Source organism: Dromiciops gliroides, chromosome 1 (assembly GCF_019393635.1).
Source record: "Dromiciops gliroides isolate mDroGli1 chromosome 1, mDroGli1.pri, whole genome shotgun sequence".
Classification (NCBI taxonomy): domain Eukaryota; kingdom Metazoa; phylum Chordata; class Mammalia; order Microbiotheria; family Microbiotheriidae; genus Dromiciops; species Dromiciops gliroides.
The window spans coordinates 193,065,416-193,090,525 of NC_057861.1; the positions used below are offsets into that span (position 1 = coordinate 193,065,416).

The 25,110-nt window shown below is 35.0% G+C and overlaps 1 protein-coding gene across 4 annotated transcripts in view; it reads right to left on the reverse strand.

Moving 5' to 3' along the window:
• Nucleotides 1–25,110, reverse strand: part of ATP9B (ATPase phospholipid transporting 9B (putative)) — a 459,610-nt gene that overhangs the window by 148,880 nt on the left and 285,620 nt on the right. For all 4 annotated transcript variants that reach the window (XM_043972858.1, XM_043972842.1, XM_043972850.1 and 1 more), the window contains exon 12: nt 14,036–14,196. In XM_043972858.1, coding sequence (XP_043828793.1) covers nt 14,036–14,196 — 161 coding nt within the window. The remainder of the gene's footprint in view (nt 1–14,035; nt 14,197–25,110) is intronic.

Here is a 25,110-nt window from a genome sequence, read left to right on the forward strand (position 1 = left end):
CTTTACGCCAGCGCTCTGGGGCTTCAGAATAAGAAGAGTCAAGGCAGATGGTGGGGATTAATCAGAGGCTTGCTAATAATTAGGGAAGGAACACTGGAAGGACAAGAGCAAAAGGGGTCAAATGGAGAAAATCATTAATAATGTGTTTGGAGTCCACTGAATCTTGGCTTAGTATTCCAGCCTTACTGGAAGCAATAGGTCCTTGTATTTTGCCAAACTTAGGCGAGAGACTGTGGTCTTAACTCCAGGACTGGAGACACCCAAGGAGCACACAGCAGGAAGAAGTAAGAAGGAAACTAGAAGAGGTATTTATCCTCTTAAAGTGGACAGCAGCAGGACCTCCATTAAATTGTAAGCTCCTCCATTAGACTGTAAGCTCACTGAGGGCACTGTCTTTTTCTTATTTCTATTCCCCCAGTGCTTAGTGTAGTGGTTGGCAAATAGTAGACAATTGATATGTTTATTGATTGATTAAATGATTGAAATTGGAGCTAAACCCCTGAAATAGGGCAACTTGCCTGTCCTCAACACCAGTGGTATGAAACTCAAATAGAAATGAGGGCCACTAAACCTTATGTAAGGATCCTGTGGATGCACATTGACAGAAAAAAATATACATTAACATTATCTGTGTTTTGTTGTACTTATATTTATTTTTGTTAAATATTTCACAATTACACTTTAATCTGATTGGAGGGGCACTTGAAGAATACCTGGAGTGTTGACTTCATAATGTGGTTGGAACTGACACCTCCAAAATGGGAAGGGAAAAAACTGAGAAGGTATACAAAGGGAATGTCACTAGAAAAGCTTTGAACACGACAGTCTTCAAGCCATGATTGGAGGAGAAAGCCCATAATGATCTTGTACTTTATAAGATGTTATTGTCGTGATAAAGTATATCAATTTACAAGTTCTTGATGGGTATAACTCCTGAATTCAATGCTGTAGCCATGCTAAAGTGCAACTCAGGGAAGGGGGAAGAGGGTTAGATATTATATAAGAGGCAGCATCTAATTCAGGTGGCTCCAAGTGGTTTCCCTGAATTTTTATGTTATAGGACTAGAGGAATAATAAGGTTAAGAAACTGAAAGTTTATTATTTAGAATGTTCTAGGCATATTTCATAGATATGGAGAAAGGGGTTCTAGAGAAGAGGGAGGAAAGAAAGGAGGAGATAAGAGATAAGAGGTAGGAGATTAGTCAAAAAAGGAAATTTTAGGGTTCAAAATCTTGAAGGTGGAAGTTTTTAGTGATGCTGAGATCCATAGTATGACCATCTCGATCATAGGTACCTGTAAAATGTACATGAAATATATCACTTTATTTAATGGAATTATAGTATCAGAATTTTAACAGAAAAAAAATCTCAAAAGCTACCAATATATATACCAAATTATAGATTTGAGGTGGAGACAATGGGAGATAAGTTTAAGGAACTTATGTGGCAAAAATAATGGAATTTGGCAGATGCTGGCTAGGGATGATTGGATATGGACCACATCTGGCCTGCCCTGAGTGACTTATGCTGCAGATGTCAGCAGGGGAACCACTCTCCACAGGCAGTTTGAAGCAAAACAAGCATATGGGGATGAAGGTATATGTTCAAGAAGCAGGGAGGAATTAAGGCAAATGGAGGGCAATTTAATAGGTAGTACTAAAATAGGCAGTCAGTTATAGTAGTATAGAATTATAAAATTGATCCTTGTAAAGCTTCCAGTTAGAATACTGGTATGACGTTAACTTCATTGTTTGTAAATTCTGGGTAAGAATTATCAGAGCTTCCTGTCCTAGGTTGACTCATAAGGTTCTGAAGGTCAAGGAGAAGAGGAAGATTGACGGGTAGAAAACTTGAAAAGTACTGATCTGAAGTACTAACCACTGATCTCATCCTGGCTCTCCCCATTTTTGAATAGTACCTATCACACAAGCTTAATTTTCTCAGAATCATCTTTGATTACTCCATCTCTCCATTCAGTTGCTGAATTGTACAACTGTACAATTCAACTGTAGTTATCAAGTGTAATGCCTCTTCAGTCCTTCCCTTTATTTATATTTCTACTGACAACAGGCCCTCATTAGCTCTCCCCTGCAACTACACTATAGTGTCTGACTGTTCTCTGTCCCTCTCCACTCCTGTTCCCAATAATGTTTTTGGTGTTTTTGTTTTTGTTTTCCCAGTAAAAAAGTAAAGCTGCTAGAAAAAATTTGAAAGGAGTCTGGGGAGAAAATTAGACTAGGTCAACACCTCACACAATATATGACAACAAACTTCAAAAGTTTATACGACCTGGGTCATATCACAAACAAATTAGAGAATGAAAAGAGATATATTTCACAGCTTAACAGTATGGGGAAATTTATCAATCAAACTAGGGAAAGAAAGGACCATAAGAGATAAAATAAAAAATGCCTCTCCAACATTTGTCATTTTGTTTTTTTAAATCATCTCCTCCAGTCTTATGGGTATGAGATAGAACTTTAAAACTGCTTTAATTTCTATTTCTCTAATTATTAGTGATTTAGAGCATTTTTCCAGATGGTTGATAGGTCAGAGTTCTTCTTTTGAAAACGTATTTACCTATTGAGAAATGATGTTTAGTCTCATAAATTTGAATCAGTTCCTTTTCTGTTTTGATATAAGACCTATATGAGACAAACTAGATGCAAAAATTTTTTACTTTTTTACTATTTTCCCTTCTAATTTTCACAATAGATTTGTTTGTGCAAAATCTTTTTAATATTTTCCAGCCAAAAACCATCCTTTTTGTCTTGTGTAATCCTATTGCTTGTTAAGTAATGGGAGAGTCTGCTATCAAAAGGTAATTTCTTCCTTGCTCTTCTAATTTTTTTTTAAATGGAATGAACTTGTTACATATCAGTCATATCTATTTGGAGCTTGGCCTGTGGTATGAGGTATTGGTTTAAATCTAATTTTAGTCAGACTACTGTCCAGGTTTTCCAGGAGTTTCTGTCAAATAGTAAGCCCTTCCTGCAATAACTGGGGGTGCAGGGGTGTTTTAGGATTTACTGAACACTTGTGCTACTATGTTTGTTTGATTTTGTTGTTGTACACTTAATCTGTTAAACTGATCGGCCTCTATTTTTTTAACTAGTACAAAATCATTTTTATTAACTACTGTTTTGTAATATAGTTTGAGAATCTGGTACTGATAGACCACCCCACCACCACCATACTTTTTTCATTAATACCCTTGAGATCATTGACATTTTTTACTACTCTCCTACGTTCTAATGTTTCTTTTTAATTATTTACACATCACTGTTTTATCTATATTACTTAGCAATTTTCATTAAGGAGCCCTAATATTTATACCCTTTTGAGGTCTTCTGGGTTTGAGTGCTACCCATGGATGAGGAGAAGTGAAAAAGAATAGGGACTGTGTAAGGCTAAGTGAAAAACAGCAGAGACTGACATTTGGTTGCACAGAAAGAAACCCAGGAGGAGACAGGTAGAGATTTAGAATGATAATGAAGAGGCTCTGTATGATTTAGATAAGCTATCAGAACAGTCCCACTGAATTGATGAACCCTGAGTGCCAGATGGGAGAATACTTTTTTTCACTTTTAGTTTTTCTTGATTGGTCTTTTTTAGGATAACATGGCCAATATGTAACTATGTTTTGCATGACTTACATGTGTAATTTATATCATATTGCTTGCTTTCTCAATGGGGTAGGGAGGGACAGAAGAGAAGGAGCAAATATGGAACTCAAAATTTTAAAAATGAATGCTGTGGGCAGCTAGGTGGCACAGTGGATAAAGCACTGGCCTTGGATTCAGGAGGAACCTGAGTTCAAATCCAGCCTCAGACCCTTGACTGTGTGACCCTGGGCAAAGTCACTTACCCCAATTGCCCCGCAAAAACAAAACAAAAACAAAAAAACAAAAAAAAAATGAATGCTAAAAAGATTTTTAAAAAAGAATATTCCCATTGCAGGATGTCACATTTGGTGAAGACTGCTTGTAGAGAGAGCATCCTTAAGCCACTCCCCCCCACAACTAGTCTAATGTGTATGTGTAGTGGAATCAGCATTAAGAAGATGCTGATCTTTCTTTACTAAACAAGTTAAAATGAATCAGTTACTGAAGAAGTACCAAGTTGGATTATGCCACAAGTTAGAACTAACACAAAAATGTAATATAGCTTTCCAGAAAGCTAATTCAGTTTAAATGTAAATTAATACAAATCTATCCAGAACAATGGAGATAATAGTCTCACTATTTCTTGTACTTGGCTAGATCATAATTAGAGTAATGTGAGTTCAATTCAAGGTGCCAGTTTAAAATGACAAACTAGAATGAATCAGATGACTGAGGGGTGATGAAGGGTAAAAGGAAGATGGAAAAACACTTGCAGGAAGTAGGGGGTGCATAATCTGAAAGTAATTAGAAATAAAGGGGATAAAAGATCATAGATTTAGAACAGAAAATGGCTTTACAAGATTATCTAGTTTTATTATTTCATTTTACAGATGAGGAAATTGAGGCCCAGAACAGACCTACACAAGTAGCAAAAGGAAGAGACAGGATCTGAACTAATGTCCTCTGACTCCAAATATAGTGCTTTTTTTTTTTTGCGGGGCAATGGGGGGTTAAGTCACTTGCCCAGGGTCACACAGCCAGTGTCAAGTGTCTGAGGCAGGATTTGAACTCAGGAACTCCTGAATCCAGGGCCGGTGCTTTATCCACTGCGCCACCTAGCCACCCCCTATAGTGCTCTTTTCAACTGTACTGTGCTCTTATTAGAGCTATCTTGAACACATTTAAAAGGCTATTACATATAGTCGGGATTAGATTTATTACATGTAGCTCTGAAGAGCAGTAATTCCTGTATTGTCTAAATTTTCCTCTCTGCCCAGTCTTAACTGCATATTATGCACCTCAATAATGTTCTTTCCTCTGCTTTTGATATCCTGACCCTTTTCCTCTTTTCTTCATTTGTATCCTAACTAAAACCTTTAATTCTGAGTAACTTTTATTTGTCTACTCTGCTCCTACACCAGAACTGCCAAAGCTATTGTCCTCAATCATTATTTGCTTCACTTGCAAAATTTTTTGAAAATGTAGGCAATTCTCATGATTCCATTTCTTATCATCTATTTTTTCAAGCCCTTGCATTTAGGCTTTTGTTCCTTTCCCTCTAATGAAAAAGATTTTTAACTTGATAGTGACCTCATCACCAAATCCCATTGTTTTGTCTATTCTGACCTTCCTAGACCACTTCCTGTGACATTTGACACAGTGGGCTAACCCTTCTCCTTCTAGATATGGGTGTTCAGGGAAACACTAGCCCTCTGGTGTGAGGGCTTGCTGAGCTCTTTTCAGGGCTGTTCATTCATCTTTGGTGTCCACCTTTCACCCAACTCTCAGCTGTGGCTCCAGGAAGCTGTAGAATGCACATACACTGATAAAAACTGTTTCTGCAGATGGGCTAAATGGGAGGGGAACAGGTAGGCCTGAACCTGTCAATAAGTTAGGGTGGTGTCTACCCCAAGCATGTGAAGACATTCCTCTAGGGCAATGGGCAGATGAAACCAATTTGTTCAATGGCCAGGAAGGTGGCTTACGAAGGTGCTGTGGTACACTTAGAGCTTAGTCAGTTATCAAGGTCATCCACTGCATGCCAGGTCATTGCCAGTCACCTTAATTTTTGTCTTGCCACTAGACGTTGATGACTCTGGAAGAGAGAGTGACTGGCGACTACTCTGGTGCAACTCTGCCTCACTTAAATCCAATTCATGTAGAAGTCACCACACCATTAATGTCACCAGTCCTTTTTGAAAATGAAGGACAAATGGCGGAGCAGCTTAGGTGGCGCAGTGGATAGAGCACTGGCCTTGGAGTCAGGAGGACCTGAGTTCAAATCCAGCCTCAGACACTTAACACTTACTGGGGCGTGTGACCCTGGGCAAGTCACTTTAACCCCAATTGCCTCCAAAAAAAAAAAAGTCAATCTGAAAATGAAGGACAAACAACATCCTCTTTTCCCTTACCTTCTGTGACACTATAGCCTTTGTGATTCTTCTTCTACCTCTGACTTCTTTATTTTCATAGCTGATTTCTCATATTCCTCTTGCCCTTTAAACACAGGGTTTCCCCAAGGTTCTGTTCTAGGCTTTTTTGCTGCTCTCTCACATTATCTTCCTTGGTGAACTCATTTACTCCAAAGGTTTCTATATATGATTCATATTCCATATCACTCTCTACAAAACTCTACCCAGATTTCTAGTTTGTTATTTCAAACAACTGCCCTTAACCATGTTCTACCTTGTATCATATGTTTGCAGAATTATGTTGAAATAATATAGGGTAGTGTGTTTCCACTCATATGAGAGACATTTTAAACTATTGCAGCTGTCCAAAAATGGATTACCCTACAAAGTAGCAAAGCTCTCCACTGGAAATATAGAAATTAAGGAAGATGACTACTTGTTAGAGATACTGAAAAAGGATTTCTTATATTAGGTAGAAGGGTATTCAAAAGATTTCCTTAAAATTTGAGATAAAACTGTAAATTTTTAACAAAGAGCTATTTCTTTTCCTAACTCTTCCCTTATCACTTTCTTCATATCTAACTATGACTGATCTTTCAATCCATTCCAGTACAGTAAGCATGTATTAGATCTCTATTATATGCAAGGCACAACAAACTGACACTAAGGATACAAAGACAAAATGTAGAAATGTGCTCCAGTTATTCTGCCAACTGCCATTCACACTGGCAGCTCTGCCTCTACAGTATGGCCACTACATCTTGCCTTCAGTCTTCTAGGGGTACACCTGAGGAGTTGTGGATTTCATTTTAATGTGATAGCTCATGACGGTCCATCATTGTGCTTCCTCCCACTAATTATCAGCTGATTTCAGTTAGATAGACTTAATTAATCATTAGCATGAGGATAAAGAGCAAAGTGGCATAATATGAAGAGCTGGTTCAAAAGAACACCGCCCCCCCCCCCTCCCATAGCCAAGAAAGTGACTATTTTTCTTATAGGTATATGTAGAATTCAGGAGAGTGGGGCTCAAGATTAGGGAGGGAGTACATGTGGTCAAGATTTTCAACTAATGGAAATCCTTATCGTAGGTCCTTCAGATGTTTCTCTTTAGGTTATACTGCAGCTTTTCTGCTGGGCTTTTTCTGGCATCTTGAATATCTTTTCTCACACACATCCAATCTATTATCAGGCTCTTGAAACAGATACTGCTGCAGCTCTTACGTTCCTGGAAATTTGTTAAAATGCTAATAAAAGACCCAAGTCCTCTGGTCCTTTGAAATTTATAAGGTCCTCTAGTGGTCAAGGAGAGTGGGATGGGTAAAGAGCCCTAAGCTAAGTACTTCCCTTACCCCAAGAAATTATTTCTCAGAAGCTTCTTTGAGGCTTCTACCATTAAGCTCTTAGATGCTGGAATACTCTATTCCAAACTAACTTATTGATTTTATAAAAGCTCCACAATACATGATCAAATCCATCAGTCAATTAAAAAAAATTTCTAGTCACATTTCTAGTAGTTTTGTTTGATTATTATTTTAATTATCTGGGCAGCTAGGTGGTGCAGTGGATAGAGCACCAGCCCTGGATTCAGGAGGACCTGAGTTCAAATCCGGCCTCAGACATTTAACACTTACTAGCTGTGTGATCCTGGGCAAGTCACTTAACCCCAAATGCTTCACAAAATAAATAAATAAATAATTTTAATTATCTGATACTTAGAGATAATAATTCATAGTACAAACCTTTAGAAATGAAAGAATATTTACATCAGTTCCTACATAGTAAAACTGTATAGCATCACAGTTGTAATTGTGGGGCATGATTTCTACCTATTATTACTCAAATAAGTAAGCTAATTTAGCTAAAATAAATTGTTATACTTGAACAAGATTATCATACCTGTTTCCCTAATGTTACAAGGTTCATCGGTATTTACTAGTTTATGTTGCTAAAATAACTTGACAATTACAATTCTGTACCTACTTTTTATATACAGGTTATTGTCTAACAATTAGTTTGGTACAATATTAATTTTTTATAATGGTTGTTTCAATTTCTTTATCATTCTTGACTCTTACAGTGGTTCTTTCTCCTATTAACCTGTTTATCATTCTCCTTTTTGTCTTAGGGACCCTTGGTTGTCCATTAAATTTTAAGCAACTTTAATGTGCTCTCCATCTACCTTATAGTAATGGGACATAGCAGTCATTAGAGATGGTCTACCATTAAGGTTAGAGTGCTATGAAAGTATCAGTTTTTAAAATGATATAATGGAATAATAGCACAAGTCCCCAAATCAAGAAATACTTGAAAAGCTGCTAACTTCCAAATCTAACTAAATACACCTTTTTTGACATGCTCTACTCATCAGTCTTTATACCTGTGGTAAGGCTTCAAAGAAGTTTCAGTCAAGGCTTCAAAATAGTGAATTTCTAAACTCAATAGCAATGATCATATTAGAATCTATATTACGGGACTTTTTCAGTGCCCTCATGCTTCAGTGTCTTTAATGACTACTGCTCTGTAGCAGAACCCTTAGCATTACTTAGGCTGTTAATTCATATAATGAGAGCGTGGCATTTTCATTGGCAAACCTCCATCATACTCACTGCTTTGGCTCACTGACTCATATAAGATGGAAGTAAAATGCTGCCTCCCAATCTGATGAAGAAACTAATGCTCTAACTCTAGAGTCTTACAAAAGAATGCTGTCTTTTAAAAGTGACTACTTATAAAGGATAAAGCTATTCAAGTTGTCACCAGAGTACCTAAATCTAGGTTTTCTACATCCCTAAACTGTCATTAGATATTATTTCTTTGGATTAACATTAAAATCACTTAATAAGCATTAAGGCATGCATTACAGTTCTAGTTTCCCACAAAGAATTTTTTTTTTTTTTAAAGGAAAGAAACATTCCCCATCCTTGAAGGAGTTTACAATCTGCAGTGGAAGTATTCTGGATCCCCCATTTTGTGTTGAGTAATAAGGTGGACTCAGGTGCTTGCATTCCTTTCAAGGAAATAATTTGAATGAACTTAACTTAGAATTCTTTTATTGAAAATAAAGGGAAATTTGTAAAATGTGTGAAAATATCAATAGTTTCTCTTTAGAGATTTTTCTACAGGTTTACTCTACCTCTGTAAGTTTAGTACTCATAAATGTAGTAAGACGGTATTTTAGGGTATTGTAGAAAAAAAACCCTATAGTACCAGGGTTTTCACAAGTACATTGTTACTGCAATGACAGATGACAGAATGTTTTCTCATGCTTTTTTTTTTTTTTTTTGCAGGGCAATGAGGGTTAAGTGACTTGCCCAGGGTCACACAGCTAGTAAGTGTCAAGTGTCTGAGGCCAGATTCTCATGCTTCTTAAATCAAGAAGGCACAAAGTTAGCACATAGTAAAATGCTATCAATTTTAACATCAATAATGTTCTTTTATATGCTTTTTAGAGGGGGAAATGTTGTATACATTTTATGAAACTTTGCAAAGGGAAAATACTACTGTTTCAACCAGATGTAAATGTAAATTCTTCCAAATCAGTGTCCTATATTTTTCACATTTCGGTTCTCATCCCTTCTAACTAAATCTGCATAATTGCATTCTAAAAGAATAAGAAAGGAGGTGAAATATATTGTTGAAGTAGGCGTGAGTTTATTTTAGAGCTAAACTAAGTTGGTGCTAGAGATTCGAATTCTAACATGTCTCCCTGAGCTTTGTGAACACACAAATATAAAAATGTGACTGAAATCACCCCATTTCTAACGGGATCCATCTTCTTCATGTTCGGGTATAAGAAAAGTATTTGTAACCCTTTCTGACTACAAAAAAAGACAAATTTCCTCTACATGATTAACTTATTAAAGTGAATAAATGTTTTTAGAATTCGGCAATTAGGAACAAGAAATTTTTATGTACTGCCACACCTGGCAAGTACCATGTCCCTTTAAAAGTGTGGAGTATCTTCTAAAAGTCCTAGCATTCAATTACTTCCCCCAATCAAAGCTTAATAATAAAGGTTTAATAATACAGCCTAAAATACTGGGGGAAATAAGTTTTATTCATACACATCATCTGAACCAGGCAACAGATGTTGTAAAACGACCTTAATTGGCATCCCAAAGATCTAGAAAATAGTTCTTTTTTTTTTTTTTAATTAGTGACCAAAGAATCAAGAAACAAAATGATAAAAAGAAAGAACAATGTGGGACTATTTGTGAGTTCTAGGGGAAAAGAAGGCAAAACACATTAGAAAGAGTTCTGAAATCTAACGAACAAAATGTTGAGAAATCTAGCAAACTGGCAAAAATACAAATTATATTAACATCTTTAATTTTATAATGTACTATAATTTAAGGAGCACACTCGCATTTAATATTTCATTGACTCTACAAAATCACTCTAAAAACCTGTAATAATTACTAGTATTATGTGCCCTCTACAAGTGAGTAAGCCCGGGTCCAGAAGGGCCAGATGCCTTGTCTGGAGCCAGTAACTGGTAAATCCAGGATGTAATCCTGGGTACTATGACACCTTGCTCCCCAACTCCTTATCATTCCACAGGACAATATTACTTGGCAGTCCTATCTTCCCTGTGTCACAGCACAAAGCCTGCTGTTCTTGAAGAAGAAATAAGTGTGAGCTCCAGCTTCAATGTTTTATACCCATCTAACAAGTAACAGCTTTTTGAATTCAGTTCTCTCATGGTAAGATAAGGGAAAAATACCTAATTTCCTCATTTCCTGGGGATGTTGTTTAAAAGGATACATTTTAAAAATTCAGTTGTGAGCGGGTGTTTGAAAACTCAGTTCAATGCAGTAACAATGAGAGTCATGACTAAGGCATAAAACTTTATGCTACATGCTTGGGAATAAAACAAAGATGTAAAAATAACTTAGTTCACACCCTCAAAGTCACATTGAGGAATATGACATATCTGCAGATAAGGAAGGACAGCTCCAGGAGAGTGTGAATGGGGAAAAGAGAGCTGGACAAATACCTCAAGGAAAAGTTGAGGATGGAAGAAAATATTATGAGGCACCTGAGTTGATGCCTAGAAGGATTTTGAAAGGGTAGTGATTAAGAGAGAATAGATTCTAGAATTGTGGAGGGCCTATACAAATGCATGGAGGCTGGAGATAAAGAACTTGGAGAATCTAGAGAAATTCAGAGAGAACTCCAAAACTCTGTGTGTGAATAGGAATGAGGTGACATGGGACTGAAAGAGGAGGGGTAGAGCCAGGCTGAGGAGGGTCTTAAATGTTAGGGAAGAGTTTGCAGTTTAACTTATACACAATAGAGTCACAATTTTTCAGCAGACAAATACATCTCTGTACCTGAGGAAGATGAATTTGCTAACTGGGAAGAAGGATGAACTGGTAAGGGAAGAGACTAGCTGCAGGTAAATACTTTTCACCTTAGAAATAATAATGGATGCAGTAGTCTTGTTGCCTTGTGTTTGCCCACTGCCCCTAAAGAACATTCCATATATCCTCTATGTCCCCCATTAGAATGTGAGCTCCTTGGGAAAAGTAACTAGCTTACTTTTCTATTTATATTCTCAGTGTTTAGAATAATGCTCTGCATAAAGTAAGCACTTAATGGGTGCTTAAAAAAATAACAGCTAGCATTTATAGCGTGCTTATTATATAGCAGGTACTGTGTCTAAGCATTTTACAAATATCTCATTTTATCCTCATTTATCCTGAAAGGTAGGTGCTATTATCATCCTGATTTTACAGGTAAGTGAAACTGAAGTAAATAAAGAATCAGCAATGTACCCAGGGTTACACAACTAGTAAGTGTCTGAAGAAGGATTTAAACTCGTCTTCCTGTCTCCAGGAATCTGTTCCTGGTGCCACTTAGCTGCCTGTCAGGCAACAGAGACTGCACTCTAGGAGTTTAAAATAGTTTAATGGTAGGAGTGAGAGAGAATGGAGAAGCACCAGTGGATGCCCTGGAAAAAGGCAGAGAAAAATTTATCATTTTCAGTTGAAGAAGGTAGAAGGCTTCATGGAGGAGTTGGGATCCGAACTGATGAAGCTTAAGAAAAGGAGACCTGAACAAGCTGAAAAAAAGAAAATCATGCAACTGTCCTGACTGGGTCCACTACAAATTTATGTTATATAATCTCAACTGGGCCCTCACTGCTGCTGGTCAATCTTTTTATCTCTCTAATTAACTCATTATTCCCACTAAACACAGTTGTTCTTCCAAAACTTTTCTTCTCTCCTCAAACCTGTCATGGTTCCCTCTCCTCTTACACTCTGAATTGAGAACCTTGGCTTATATTTTGCTGGGAAAAAAAGAGGCCCTTCACTGAGAGCCCCCTCTTTTCATCTCACCTCTTCCAACAGATTATCATCCTTACTCTTTCACTTATCTTCAATGTCTCCCTGTCTACTGGGCTCATTTGCTACTCTCTACAAGCTTGCCCATATCTTCCTCATCCTCAAAAAAACAACATTTGATGCTTCCACCTCTGCTATGTATTATCCTTTATCTCTCCTACCTTTTGTAGTTAACCTCCTGGAGAAGACTTCCTCTCCTCTCAACCTCTTCCTAATTCTACAGAAGAGCATCTGATCTCATTTAATGGAAACAGTTTTCTCCAAAGTTACCAATGACCTCTTAATGGTCAAACCTAATGGTCTTTTTCAATCTTCATTTTTCTTGAGCTTTCTGAAGCCTCTGACACTGTTGATCACCCTCTTTTCCTTGATACTCTCTTCTCTCTAAGTTTTGGGGCACCACTCTTTCCTGGTTCTTCTCCTACTGATCTGACTGCTTCTTTTCAGTATCTTTTGCTAAAACTTCATCCAGGCCATACTCATTAATCATGGGTATTCCACAGGCCTCTCTCCTGGCTCCTTTTCTCCCCCTAGATTATATCAATTAGTGAACTCATCAACTCCCATGGATCTAATTATCATCACTATGGGGAATGAAGATCTATTTTTTTCTAACTTGAAGCAAGAAAACTAATAGGATCCTAACTGAATTAGCAAAAATCTCATTGGCAGTAATAATGACGATTCCAGGTGGTACTAAGCACAGAGATAAAAATGCACCAGCCATTTAAAAATATATGTGAGGAAACAGATTGATAATCTTTACAATCATCTTTTCAGTAAAACTGCTATTATGGGGGCAGCTAGGTGGCGCAGTGGAGAAAACATCGGCTCTGGATTCAGGAGGACCTGAGTTCAAATCTGACCTCAGACACTTGACACTTACTAGCTGTGTGATCCTGGGCAAGTCACTAAACAAACAAAAAAACAACAACAAAAAACCCCCTGCTATTATGTAAATGGAGGCACACTTGTATCTTCTAAATGACTAAATCCATCCTTGGACATATAACCCTACACCCTATCTTCCATCCTACACTGGAAAGAAAGTACACACTACAGCCTTGTCATTGCTAATTAGTGAGTTTCTTTAAAAGTTTCATACTAGGTCTAAGTAGAAAGTACCCAATATTTTGAGTTAAAAACTGCATGTTGACTTATGATTTACACAATATTTTAATTATACTGCTGTTTAAAATAGTTCACTTAAGTTTTCCTTTGAAATGTAAATAATTAAAACATCTATGGATTCCTGCAAAAAGACAGAAATTTAGAAAAAAATCAGTCTTAATTATCACTTTTAGTTATAATCAGTCAGTAAAAACCAGTCTTTATTTATCAGTGCATTCACAGAATTGACTGACATTTCTCAAATTGCATAATCCAAAAATCAAGATTAAATTCTTAGTAATACATCTATGGCAGGAAAAGGGATTAGATCACTTACTATCCTAAAGATTATTATAATCCCCCCCAAAAAATATTAATCTACCCATTGGTCTCCCTCTCCCCTTGCATAATGAACCTTTAAAAAATAGCAGATTTCTCTAATACTTTCTCCTTCACATTCCTGATAAGATCAATTTCCTTCATGAAAAGTGATGTAACTTCAAGAAAGTTACATTCTGAAGTTAGAGATTTACCTTTTTTTCTTTATTCTTATACCTACCTTATGGGGATGATGTAGGAAAATAGTAGGAGGAACCGAAAAAGGTTTCGGTACCATGGGCCGACAAATCCTTGCAAGGTTACCATAACAATTGAAAGGGCAACAAGGGCCAAAAACAGTGCTTTGGTCAGTTGATTCAGTTCAAGGTCCAGCAATCCCACCTGAAAGAAATAACATTAAGGTTTATTTGTACAGATTATCAAAACCTTACAATAAAAACAATTAACAATCTATAATATGAAAGTTCTTTATGGTTCAAAAATTCATTTGTTAGATGTTTTTCATTTTTTAAAAAACACTTGCATCAGTGTTAGAATGAAATAGAAAATATTTTACTTTAAACAGCTCCACCATAGGTCACTTATTGGTATGGGAGAAATTTCTTAGATTGAGTCAAAATCTTGTGAGATAATTCTTTGAAAGAGTTTGCAGAATGAGGTAAAAAAATGCAAAGAAAATAAATATAAGTATATGATTAGATGTTAGAGTTAGATTAGTCCAACAGGGCAGAAATTGAAATGTTGGTGGGAACGGTAAGTTGCTTATAGATAAGGCTTAAGTGCAAACCAAGAACCTGGACATTGTCCCTCAGTTTCTATTGTGGCAGAGATGTGAATTATATTTATTCAGAACCCTTTACTCAAGTTGAGAGTTGACGAAAGATAATGAGTTGAATGGAACCTGCCTGCTCTTTTCCCAAAGTAGTACAGGAGTGTTCTTATACTACCTCTATGTAATATTCTTCTACTTTTTGTTCTTTAAGAACCTCAAAAGACTTTCTACTTATGAAGCATATAATTTCATTCAGCTCTGTGTTTCATGGAGTCCAAACTAACAAATAATATTTAGCATCACATCTGTCTCTAAACTTAGGATCAGGATAACAACAGCAAAGTTATACCAATACTAGTGATAATTCTACCACAGTAGAAGCCAACAAAAACTGACTTGTCCTAAAGAGAACAAGATAATTTTGAAAGGGCTAAATGGTCATGGATAATCATTAAGTGTGTCCTACCATGAAAAAGCTTGAGAATTGCTATGCTTAAGTTAACTTTGTAATAATATCAAAATCTTTAAAATGACCTAAAAAAATTAGTTTTTTTATCTTATTACTCTCATACATGATTAACCTAGGCCTGCTTTTAGATAAGATTTGCAACTAAATCTGCTGAAAATTTTACAATGAATTGTTAAAAAGTCAAAAGTGAAAAAAAATGAGCAATTTTACCTTTATGCTTTTCCTAGGGTAGAATTTTCAGTTAAAAAAATAATTTCTGCTATACTATCCTGGTAAAACCCAACAATATTCTGAAATGATAGAGGAAGTAGCATTCACTGCTTCATTAAGGTTGTCTGCTTAAACCAAACTAGAAGATTATTATAACCCCCCCCCCTCCTTGTAGCTGACAGTCTTTATAAGTAGATTTTAAAGACTATAGAAAAGTAGAGTAATATGTTTACAGGGACATAGGGCTAGGCACAGCTGGTTCTACCTCCAGATAGGGCTACATGACCTAAAGAATTTATAATCCAAGTGGCCACTTGTATTGCTATTCACCCCACTGGTGTGCAAGCCAGCAAGATGCTCATTTCCTGCATAAATCTAGGGTAAACATTCCTCAGCATACTTTGGAGAGCTCACTTTGCAAACTGTGAGTTGGTGAATCAGGCTTAATGTTTCTGAAACCTGACCTCATTTTCCTTCTTTATATCTTGTCACTTATGATGTGCAATGCATCTAATGACTAAGGAAACTTTAAATAATGAATAAGTTAACAGATAAGTATCCATTTCAAGTGGAATATCTGCTTATTTTTAATTTAACATATTGAATAAGAGCCCAGGCTTTCCACAAGAAGAAAACCACTTTTCTTATTGTACCTCTCAAAAGAACAGTTAAAAAAAAAAGCCAGGAGATCTAGTAATTAACTTTTGAATAGAAACTTTTCAAAGAAGTAGAAATCTCAAACTTCCTATTTTCCCAACAAGGTATAATATACACGGATTCACTTTTGTGGGGCAACTTTCAGCCAAGTAAAATGTGTGGGAAAATTATATCAACAAGAACTTCTCTGAACTCTACCACAGAAGCTCTTTTATCTCTAAGCACTACCAGCACGATCAGTAAAACATAACATTTCCCTAGATAACAAACAGTCTGAAAAGGAACTATATTTAAATAGTTCTGAAAAATTCCAACATTCTTGCTTCTGTATAGGCTGTCCCTTCCCTTGAGAACTGGGCAGCTGAAAACCACAGCACAGCGGCTGATTTATCAGCCGCATTTAAAAAGCAGCACAACGAGGACAAATATCTTGCAATTTCCGCTGCTTCAACTACTACATAGTTTATGCTTGAATTATTGAGAAAAATAGGTTTTTGGATTAAAATGAAGAAAAATTAAGCCAGGGAAGTAGAGCATGTTTCAAAGCCCAGATCTCTTTGCGTTGACAAAGGCGGTCTAAGTTTCAGGCCTCGCTGAGGATCAGATGAAGTCATTATTCATTCAGTCAGGGAAAAAAGACTCAATTACCTCAACCTAAAGATGCTATCAATGAATGCAAAGTGCATATTTTACTCTATTCATCCAAATCCCATTAAAAAGTGAAAGGAATGATTTAATCTGGCTTTCTAGAGTTGGTCTTTTTTTGTAATAAAATAAAGAATCTCTGTCCAGCAAAATGCATAACCACTACCTCACACTTTTCCCTCCTGCATCATAGCAGTGAAAGACTGCAAAAGCAGAGACAAAAACAGCTAGAAATGAATACAAAGTTTCCTTTGAAAAAATGCCACATATAGGATCGAAACATTAAATGTAACCCACTGCACATTGATATGTAGATAATTCAAGCATTAATACCTTTCTAATTGATGAAGACAGATGTGGTAAATTGCCTGATTGGTGAATATAAGAGTCAAGAGACCAAAGAAACTGTTGTCCAAATTGTTTTGGAGCAAATTAAAGAAAAACTTATTTTCTCCCAGGTAAAATGTATCTTTCTTCTCTTTTAAAAAAGATTACATCCAGCTTTCTGTCAGGTACAACTACCTTAAGTATGTCTAATTTTCCTACAGCCTAACGGTAATCTGACTACAGTACATATTATTATTGTTGAATTTCTTCTTAAAGTGAAGTTGACTTACTAAAGCTTACCACAGGAAATCTCCAAAGAGTAAGAAATTATAAGTACATATACTAATCTCTTATTTGCAAAACTTGCATCAAATACACAAACACCTAAATGGGTAAATATTTAAACAACTGAGCTTTCCTCGATACTCACAGTAGTGTTTACAATTAATCCAAGCATATATATATGTGTGTGTGTGTGTGTAAAGTTTATCTGGATTACCAAATGTTCCAAGTTACATTCTGGTTAAAAACCTAGTTAATTGGTAAATTTAGAACTGTTAACTCTTTTCTAACTAGAAACTTCTAACATCTCAGAGAACCTTCTGTCCTTTGCCATAGCTACAAATCTTCTTGCACTAACAGGAATATTCTTAATCATTTGAGGTAATTATGACTACATAAGAAAAAGGTGAATTAAGCAGACTACAGAGTAATTTTCAACATTTATTGTAATTTCCCATATTTGTAAAGCAAATTTTCTTCAACTTGTCATAATATTTGTTCTGTTTGAAACAACTGTGATAACAAAATTAAATACGCCACTGGAAATTTTAATCTCCAAGGGAAAATTTGTGCATAATGTCTAAGACAACCACAATAGTTTTGCAAAGGGGCTGTTCTAGGATAATGAACACAATAATTGCCTGTATAATCTAAAATGCTACTAATGGCAACAATCACAAATCCATTTAGCTCCTCTTTAATTTATGTACCAAGTTTTAAATAGCTAATGGTTCTCAGTAAAATAATGGTTTATACCAACAATAAAGGGTAAGTACGGTATTCTCCTGCTTAAACAAGAAAAAATCAGTCAGAGTTGTTGCTTTTTTTTTGAATGAACTGAATGAATGAAGAGAATAAGGTCTTATCTTTGCAACACAGTACTATGCTGATATATTTCAAAGTTAAAATCCTCACATACTATTAAGTTCCTTTGAAATCAACTTACTCTAAATTGAAATAAGGTTTGAGGTTACAAAAACTTAAGGTCTGGCCCCTGATTAATTAAAGTAGAAGATAAAGCAAAAAACATGACCATCAGGGAATCAAACTATTCTACTGTTGATCTTATGACATTATCCTTGGATTACCATGATTCTTTTGAAATGGAAAAATACTTTCCAGGTTGACCAGGAATTTTGTTAAGATGTTGAACTGGGGGATTTTAAATATTCTCTCAGAGGTTAAATTCATTATTTCAATTTAATTTTTCCCCATTTTTGCTGTAACTATAGCACAATATATATAGATAAAAGCATGTAATAAATCATTCTTCATTTGTCCAAAGTTGTTTGCACATACTAGATTGTTAAAGTGTTGAAGTGATTGGCAGATACCTTTAAAAGAAAAAAAGCCTAGTAAATATAACATAGCAAGGTTGTATCATTCTGTTTTATTTATCTTTTCAACTTTAGGAATTTCTACTTTGACCTTTAAAATACAGAGACTGACATGGAAATACTACCTCTCTTTTTTAAGAATGTATACCTTTAGAACATTTTTGTTTCCATTTATGACAGCCTAAAAGAAAAGTAAAAATTAGAAATGTCATGTATGCTTTTTTCCTCCTATCAAAGTTTTTTGGGGTACTGGGATGGAGTGTCGGTGGATAAAAGAATATGAACTACTCTGTCTTAAGTGTTTCCCAGTACATTCAGGCCAGGCATATACTGTAGAAATGTCTGAGCCATTATTGTTTATCGCGTCAGTGATCTGCGAAATAAGAAGGGTTTCTTTTGGCCATTATAGCCTATTGGCTCAATAATCTGTGTTTTAAAAGCTCCCTAAATAGGTATTAGAACATCAATTCTTAATGTTACAATCTATCACTTTAATCATTTTTTAAGATCCCTAAATCTATATTTACACAACATAAGTTTGAAAAGTCAATTAATATGTACTTTCATGGCCCATTATTTTATTAGCTAACATATTATATGGTTTAACCTACCAACTACTGCATTGCATGCTATTTGAAGGGTTTTGATTTTATTCAAGATTTTGTTACCTAAGGTAATATTTGTTGTATATTTGAAAAAAACACCATTTCAAAAATCTCACAGTTAGAAGGGACTGCAGAGGCCATCTAGCCTAATTTGAACAAGAATCTCTTTTACAATATACCTAATAAGTAGTGATTCAGTTTGAAGATCTCTAGTAGTACAGAAATCCACTATTACCTAAGGCACTGGTTCCACTTCTGAATAGCTCTAATTTGAAAAAAAAAAGTTTCCTTATATCAAGCCTAAGTCAGCCTTTCTACATTTTACACTATTGACCTACTTCTGGAGGACAAGCAGAGTAACTCATCCTCAACACACCTAAGTCTATTTGCAACCCCAGTTCTATCAACTGACCAATGGCATGACCTCAAGGACCATCACCACTTTGGTTGCTGTCTTGGATATGCTCCAGTTCATTAGTGTCCTTTACTCCCCTAATTCAATAATCCAACAGCTATGATATATAGGATGAAATATAAATTCCTCTTATTTGACATTTAAGGCCTTGTACAAACCTTCCTAGTTTATTCCACTTAGCCTACCAAGGCCAAAACAGCCAATTTGCAATTCTTCACACATGGCATTCCACCTCTTTTCTTTGTACCTTTTTAGACTGTTCCTTTATTATCATCTACATCCCTTTTTATCCCTATTTTTCTTTAAACCTTCAATGCTCAATTCAAATGCTCTTTTCTTTTTTTTTCTTTTTCCATTTTTTTTTTTGGTGGGGCAATGGGGGTTAAGTGACTTGCCCAGGGTCACACAGCCAGTAAATGTCAAGTGTCTGAGGCCAGATTTGAACTCAGGAACTCCTAAATCCAGGGCCGGTGCTTTATCCACTGCGCCACCTAGCCACCCTCCTCAAATGCATTTTCTACCTGGGGTCTTTTCTGATCTCTTTCCTCATCTCCTTTAGTTACCCTATATTATACTTTATTTGTTTTATACCTCTACATGCTGGCTGATAGAATACTAAGTTCCATTTTGGTTTTTATAACCCCACTATCTAGATGAGTGCCTGGCACATAGGAGGTATTTAGTAAATGTTCTGATTACTTCCTAAAATGTGGTATCCAAAAGCTAACACAATGTATGTTAAATCTGTATACTAGAATTTTTAATGTAGCATAAGATTGCAATAACTTTTTTGAGTCAGATCACACTGTTGACTTATCTTGAGCTTGCTTTAGTAGATTAAAGCATCTTTTTAGGCACACTCTTGCCTGTCCTGCTTTATTCTTATTAAGTGGATTTAAATAAAAAAAAACCAAAACAAACAACAACAAATGTAATATTTGGAAAACCTAGACTTGGATTGGCCTCTAACACTAGCAACGGACATTTTTCTCTGGGCCTTCAGTTTATTTCATGTGCAAAATTAGAGGATGATAGTGACATCAAAGGTTGCTGTCACCGCTCTATATTTATGATCCTAGTATATTATATAGTTTATGTTTATTCCAATTGAAATCTGGCTTATTATACTTAATCCACTCTCTAATCTGTCGAGATCTTTTTTAATTCATTTTTTGGTGAGGCAATTGGGGCTAAGTGACTTGTCCAGGGTCACACAGCTAGGTAAGTGTTAAGTGTCTGAGGTCCGGACCTTAACTTAGGTCCTTCTGAATCCAGGGCTGGTGCTCTATCCACTGAGCAACCTAGCTGCTCCAATCTTTTTTTATTCTTGATGACGTCATCCAAACTGTTTCTAAACCCTCTTAGTTTTGAGTCATTTGCAATCCATGCCATTAATACAACAATTGAAAACAATTTGAAAAACACCAATGGACCACTGGGGTCCTCAACTAGGACCTCCTTCAAGTTGAACCTCAGTTCTACTCTTTTAGTCCAATTGTTCAAATGTGTTTCTGAATCATCCCTAATAGTTATAACCTTAACCCATTACTCTGTCCATGATAGACTTTGATAAATGCATTTTTTAAAAGCCATGTAAAATCTGTTTCAAACAACATTAACAAAATAAATAAATTTGATTTATTCAAACTTCTGAATACTGCTGCTAGGGAGAAAGAAATATAATCATTCTTGGATATAAGAAGAGAAACTAATTTTAGCATAATAACAACCCAAAAGGAGGCAACAAAATACTTACTATTTAATATTTAAAACTTAAATATTGTGCTTTGTCCTATCAGCATTGTGATAAATAATGCATATATGCCAGTTTTTTTCTTACTTATATCACCCTCAAATAATGATCAGAGACAGACAATTATGTTTCCTGACCTACAAAGAACACTTGACAGAAATGATGACTATTACTCAAATCTGAAAATGCATCAGAATTATTTGTTAAATTTGTAGTGATGGCAATGATTACATAATGCAAATTATGTCTTGTAAATGCTGGCCTTCTTACTTATAGATAACCCAAGGAATTTTCTTTAAAAAATACCTATCTGGCTTATCCTTAGTGTGAAGAATTTTCATTACTCCGAATATTTCTTTTTCTCCCCAAACTAAATATTGGTTGTTTCATATGATTTTCTTACAAAATATGCTTTATACAATATAATTTCATTAGTACCATTTATTATTTTCTTATATGCTAAGTCCCTTAGATTTCTGAAATTGACAAACACCAACAAACAACAGCTTCCATATATAAAAAAATAGTAGAAAGATTTTCTGTGATACCACAATCTCTATTATGGAAAGATTAAAAATAAATAAAATCATAAAACCTCCTTTTGAAGTTGTCCTACTTGTCTGTGTATATTTTAAATGGCTCTGTTTTTCCTTTTTTTTTTTTGTTTTAAAAGCACCAATATAACTTATCCCCTTCATTATAAACCGCTAGTTCCCACTATCTCTCTTCTCTCTCTCTCTTTTTTTTTTTGGTGAGGCAGTTGGGGTTAAGTGACTTGCCCAGGGTCACACAGATAGTAAGTGTCAAGTGTCAGAATCAGGATTTGAACTCAGGTCCTCCTGAATCCAGGGCCGGTGCTTTATCCACTGCGCCACCTAACTGCCCCTACTACCTCTCTTCTCAAGAGATGGGTAGCATAATTCATTATTGGGCCTCTGTAGTCATGGTTGGTCATTGTTATTGATCAAAGTTCTTAAATCTTTCCAATTTGTTTTTTACAATGTTGTAGTAACTGTATAAATTATTCCCTGGTTCTGCCCACTTCACTATGCACTCATTTTGCAGTTCATACAAGTCTTCCAAGTTTTTTTTTTAATCTACTCATTCACTCCTTTTATTTTCACTGCACAATGTAATTAAAAAAACTACATTAAATTCACATAGGATAATTTGTTTAACCATTCCCTAAATGCACATCCTCTTTGTTTCCATCTCTTTGCTATAATAAAATGTGTTGCTATAAATATTTTTTGTATATATGGTTCCTTTCCCACTGTCTTTGATTTGTTTGAGGTTTAGGACTAGTATTGTTAGATTAAACAGCTTGAACAATTCAGTGATTTTGGGGGGTGGGGTGGGGTTCCAAATTGCTTTCATGATTGGCTGGATCAGTTCACACCTCCACCAACTTTGCATTAGATGTCGATTCTCTGACAGCCCTCCAACATCTGTCATTTTCCCTATATGTCATATCTTTGCCAATTTATTGGTTTTGAAGAGGACCTCAGAATTGTTTTTTTTTAATGTGCCATTCTCTTATAATTAGTGATTGGGGGCATTTTAAAATATGGTTATTGAGGATTTAGATTTTTTCTCTTGAGAACTCATCTTTCATATCTTTTGACCATCAAAAACATTTATTATTTTGAACTTTAGTTTTCTCAGAGAAGGTATGTGTATGTTTTTTAGCCAGTGTTAATAACTATAATAATATTTAAAATGAAAAAAGTATAATATTTATAGTTATGTGGGATAATTTAACTGGACAAAGACAAAACATATGACACTAAATATTAAGAGTAAGGAATGATTAAGAATATAAAAATTCTGTTCTTAGAAGATATGTGTAAATTATTTTAAAATTAGCTATTTAATGAAAATTTTCAAACACAATATTTAATTACATTGGTAATTTTGCCATTCTTTGAAATGATCTTGGCAAGTAGGTCATTTAGTTTTTGTTCCTGTATAATATGAATCAGTCTCATCTGAGGAATGGTTTTTCATCTTAATTCATCTTAACATTTTAGACTGTTTATAATATCTTAAAAGTGGAGGAGGCAGGGAGAGAAAATGTAAAGAATGAAAAAGTAATGTTATGGTTTGACCAGAAGAGGGAGCTCCAAGATTGCTCTTTATCATTTCTGTGTTAAGCCTACATTGGGTATTTAAGTAACAATTGCAAACTTAAATCACTGATAAGGCAGCACAAGGCAAAACTGCTACAAGACTTTTTAAAAATAAAACATATATATATATGTATGTATGTATGTATACACACACACATATATATATATATATGTCATGTGTAATACAGTACTAAATGTATAGAATTTCATATGCTATTTGGGATAACTGTTTTAGAAAGAAAAATGCTTTTATGAAATAAATGTCAGGAGGTGGGGGGAAAAATCAGAAACTACCCGATGTTCAGTATCCAAATAGGTAATTAGGCTACAGTGTAAGACAATCCCAAAACTAAGTCAATAAAAGTGTACTGATAGACTAAGTTAATGGTTTCATGATCCTTGTTGTTTTCCTAACAACATAGGAAGCTATCAATTCTAAATGGGTTTCCCAAGACCACCCACCAATTTAGAATAATTACTTCAATAACCTATGCTACTACTGACATCAAAAGCTTCAACATCTAACATCATTCATACTAGGGATATCTTGAAGTTAAACATTTAGTTTTCAGTCTTATTAAATAAGTAAAGTTTTTAGGGGAGTATATTTCTTTCAATGGCTCTTTTGAAATAACATTAAATTTTCTAATCCTTAATATAATAATACATAATACAAAAATCTCTAAATTTCATGAAGCAATACTCTCAGTTTGCTACATTTTATTTATACTCCAGTAATGCTATCAATTTATATGCGGTTGTTAAAGATTATTTGTAAAGAAACTGAAGTAATTTAATTTTAAATTTCAACATTCTTGACAGGTTTTCATACAGGTTCTCATGTAAGATTTTCTTTCAGGAAGATAAAAAAAGCAACAACATTACTAATAGTTACACTATATAAAGGAGTACATATGATCTTTTGTAACTAATATGAAAAGGCTCATTTTAATTTGTTTTATTTTTCCTATGTTCAAGAGAGTACATGTAAAACAGTAGGTAACAGTATTTACCTGGAAATAAAAGAAATTTCCTAAGAAATTTTAAAAATAAAAAAGAATCACTAAATTGTTTGAATTTGATGACAATATATTTAGGGAACTGTTAAAATACCTATATACCATCCCATGGTGTTCTGAATCTTCGTAGGTAAAAGGAAAACCCTTTTCTGTAGGTGAAAACTAAGAGCAAAGACTATGTGACACGTCTTTGAATTATAAAGTGATAGCTTCTGATTTGGTTGAATTTTCCGGGGCAATTCAGTGGAGACTGTTCTAAAATTAATTGCAAGTGGGTAGATGTAAAAAGGTGAGTTCAAAACTGTTTACATCTTACATCAGAACTGGAATGCTTGATCAATTTTGCAATTCTGATGATTAAAAGAGGTTATTGTGGCCAAAGTTACAGTGTGGACATTCAAATATATTATTAAGATAAGCAAAAGATCAGATGTATGGTGTATTATTCAACTGTTTCCTTATAAAAATTACCTTTATTGTGCTTACGGTTTTTTTTTTTTTTTAGAAAACAACAAGAGCAACAACAACAAACCAGCACAAGAGGAAAAGGTGAAGAAGGAGAATTAAAGGAGTCAACTTTTAACTTTCTGCAATGTTCCTTTGAATATAATTTTGGTAAAATTATGGTTAAATTTTAGAGTAAAAGTTGCCATTCATTTTTCTGATTGATATACC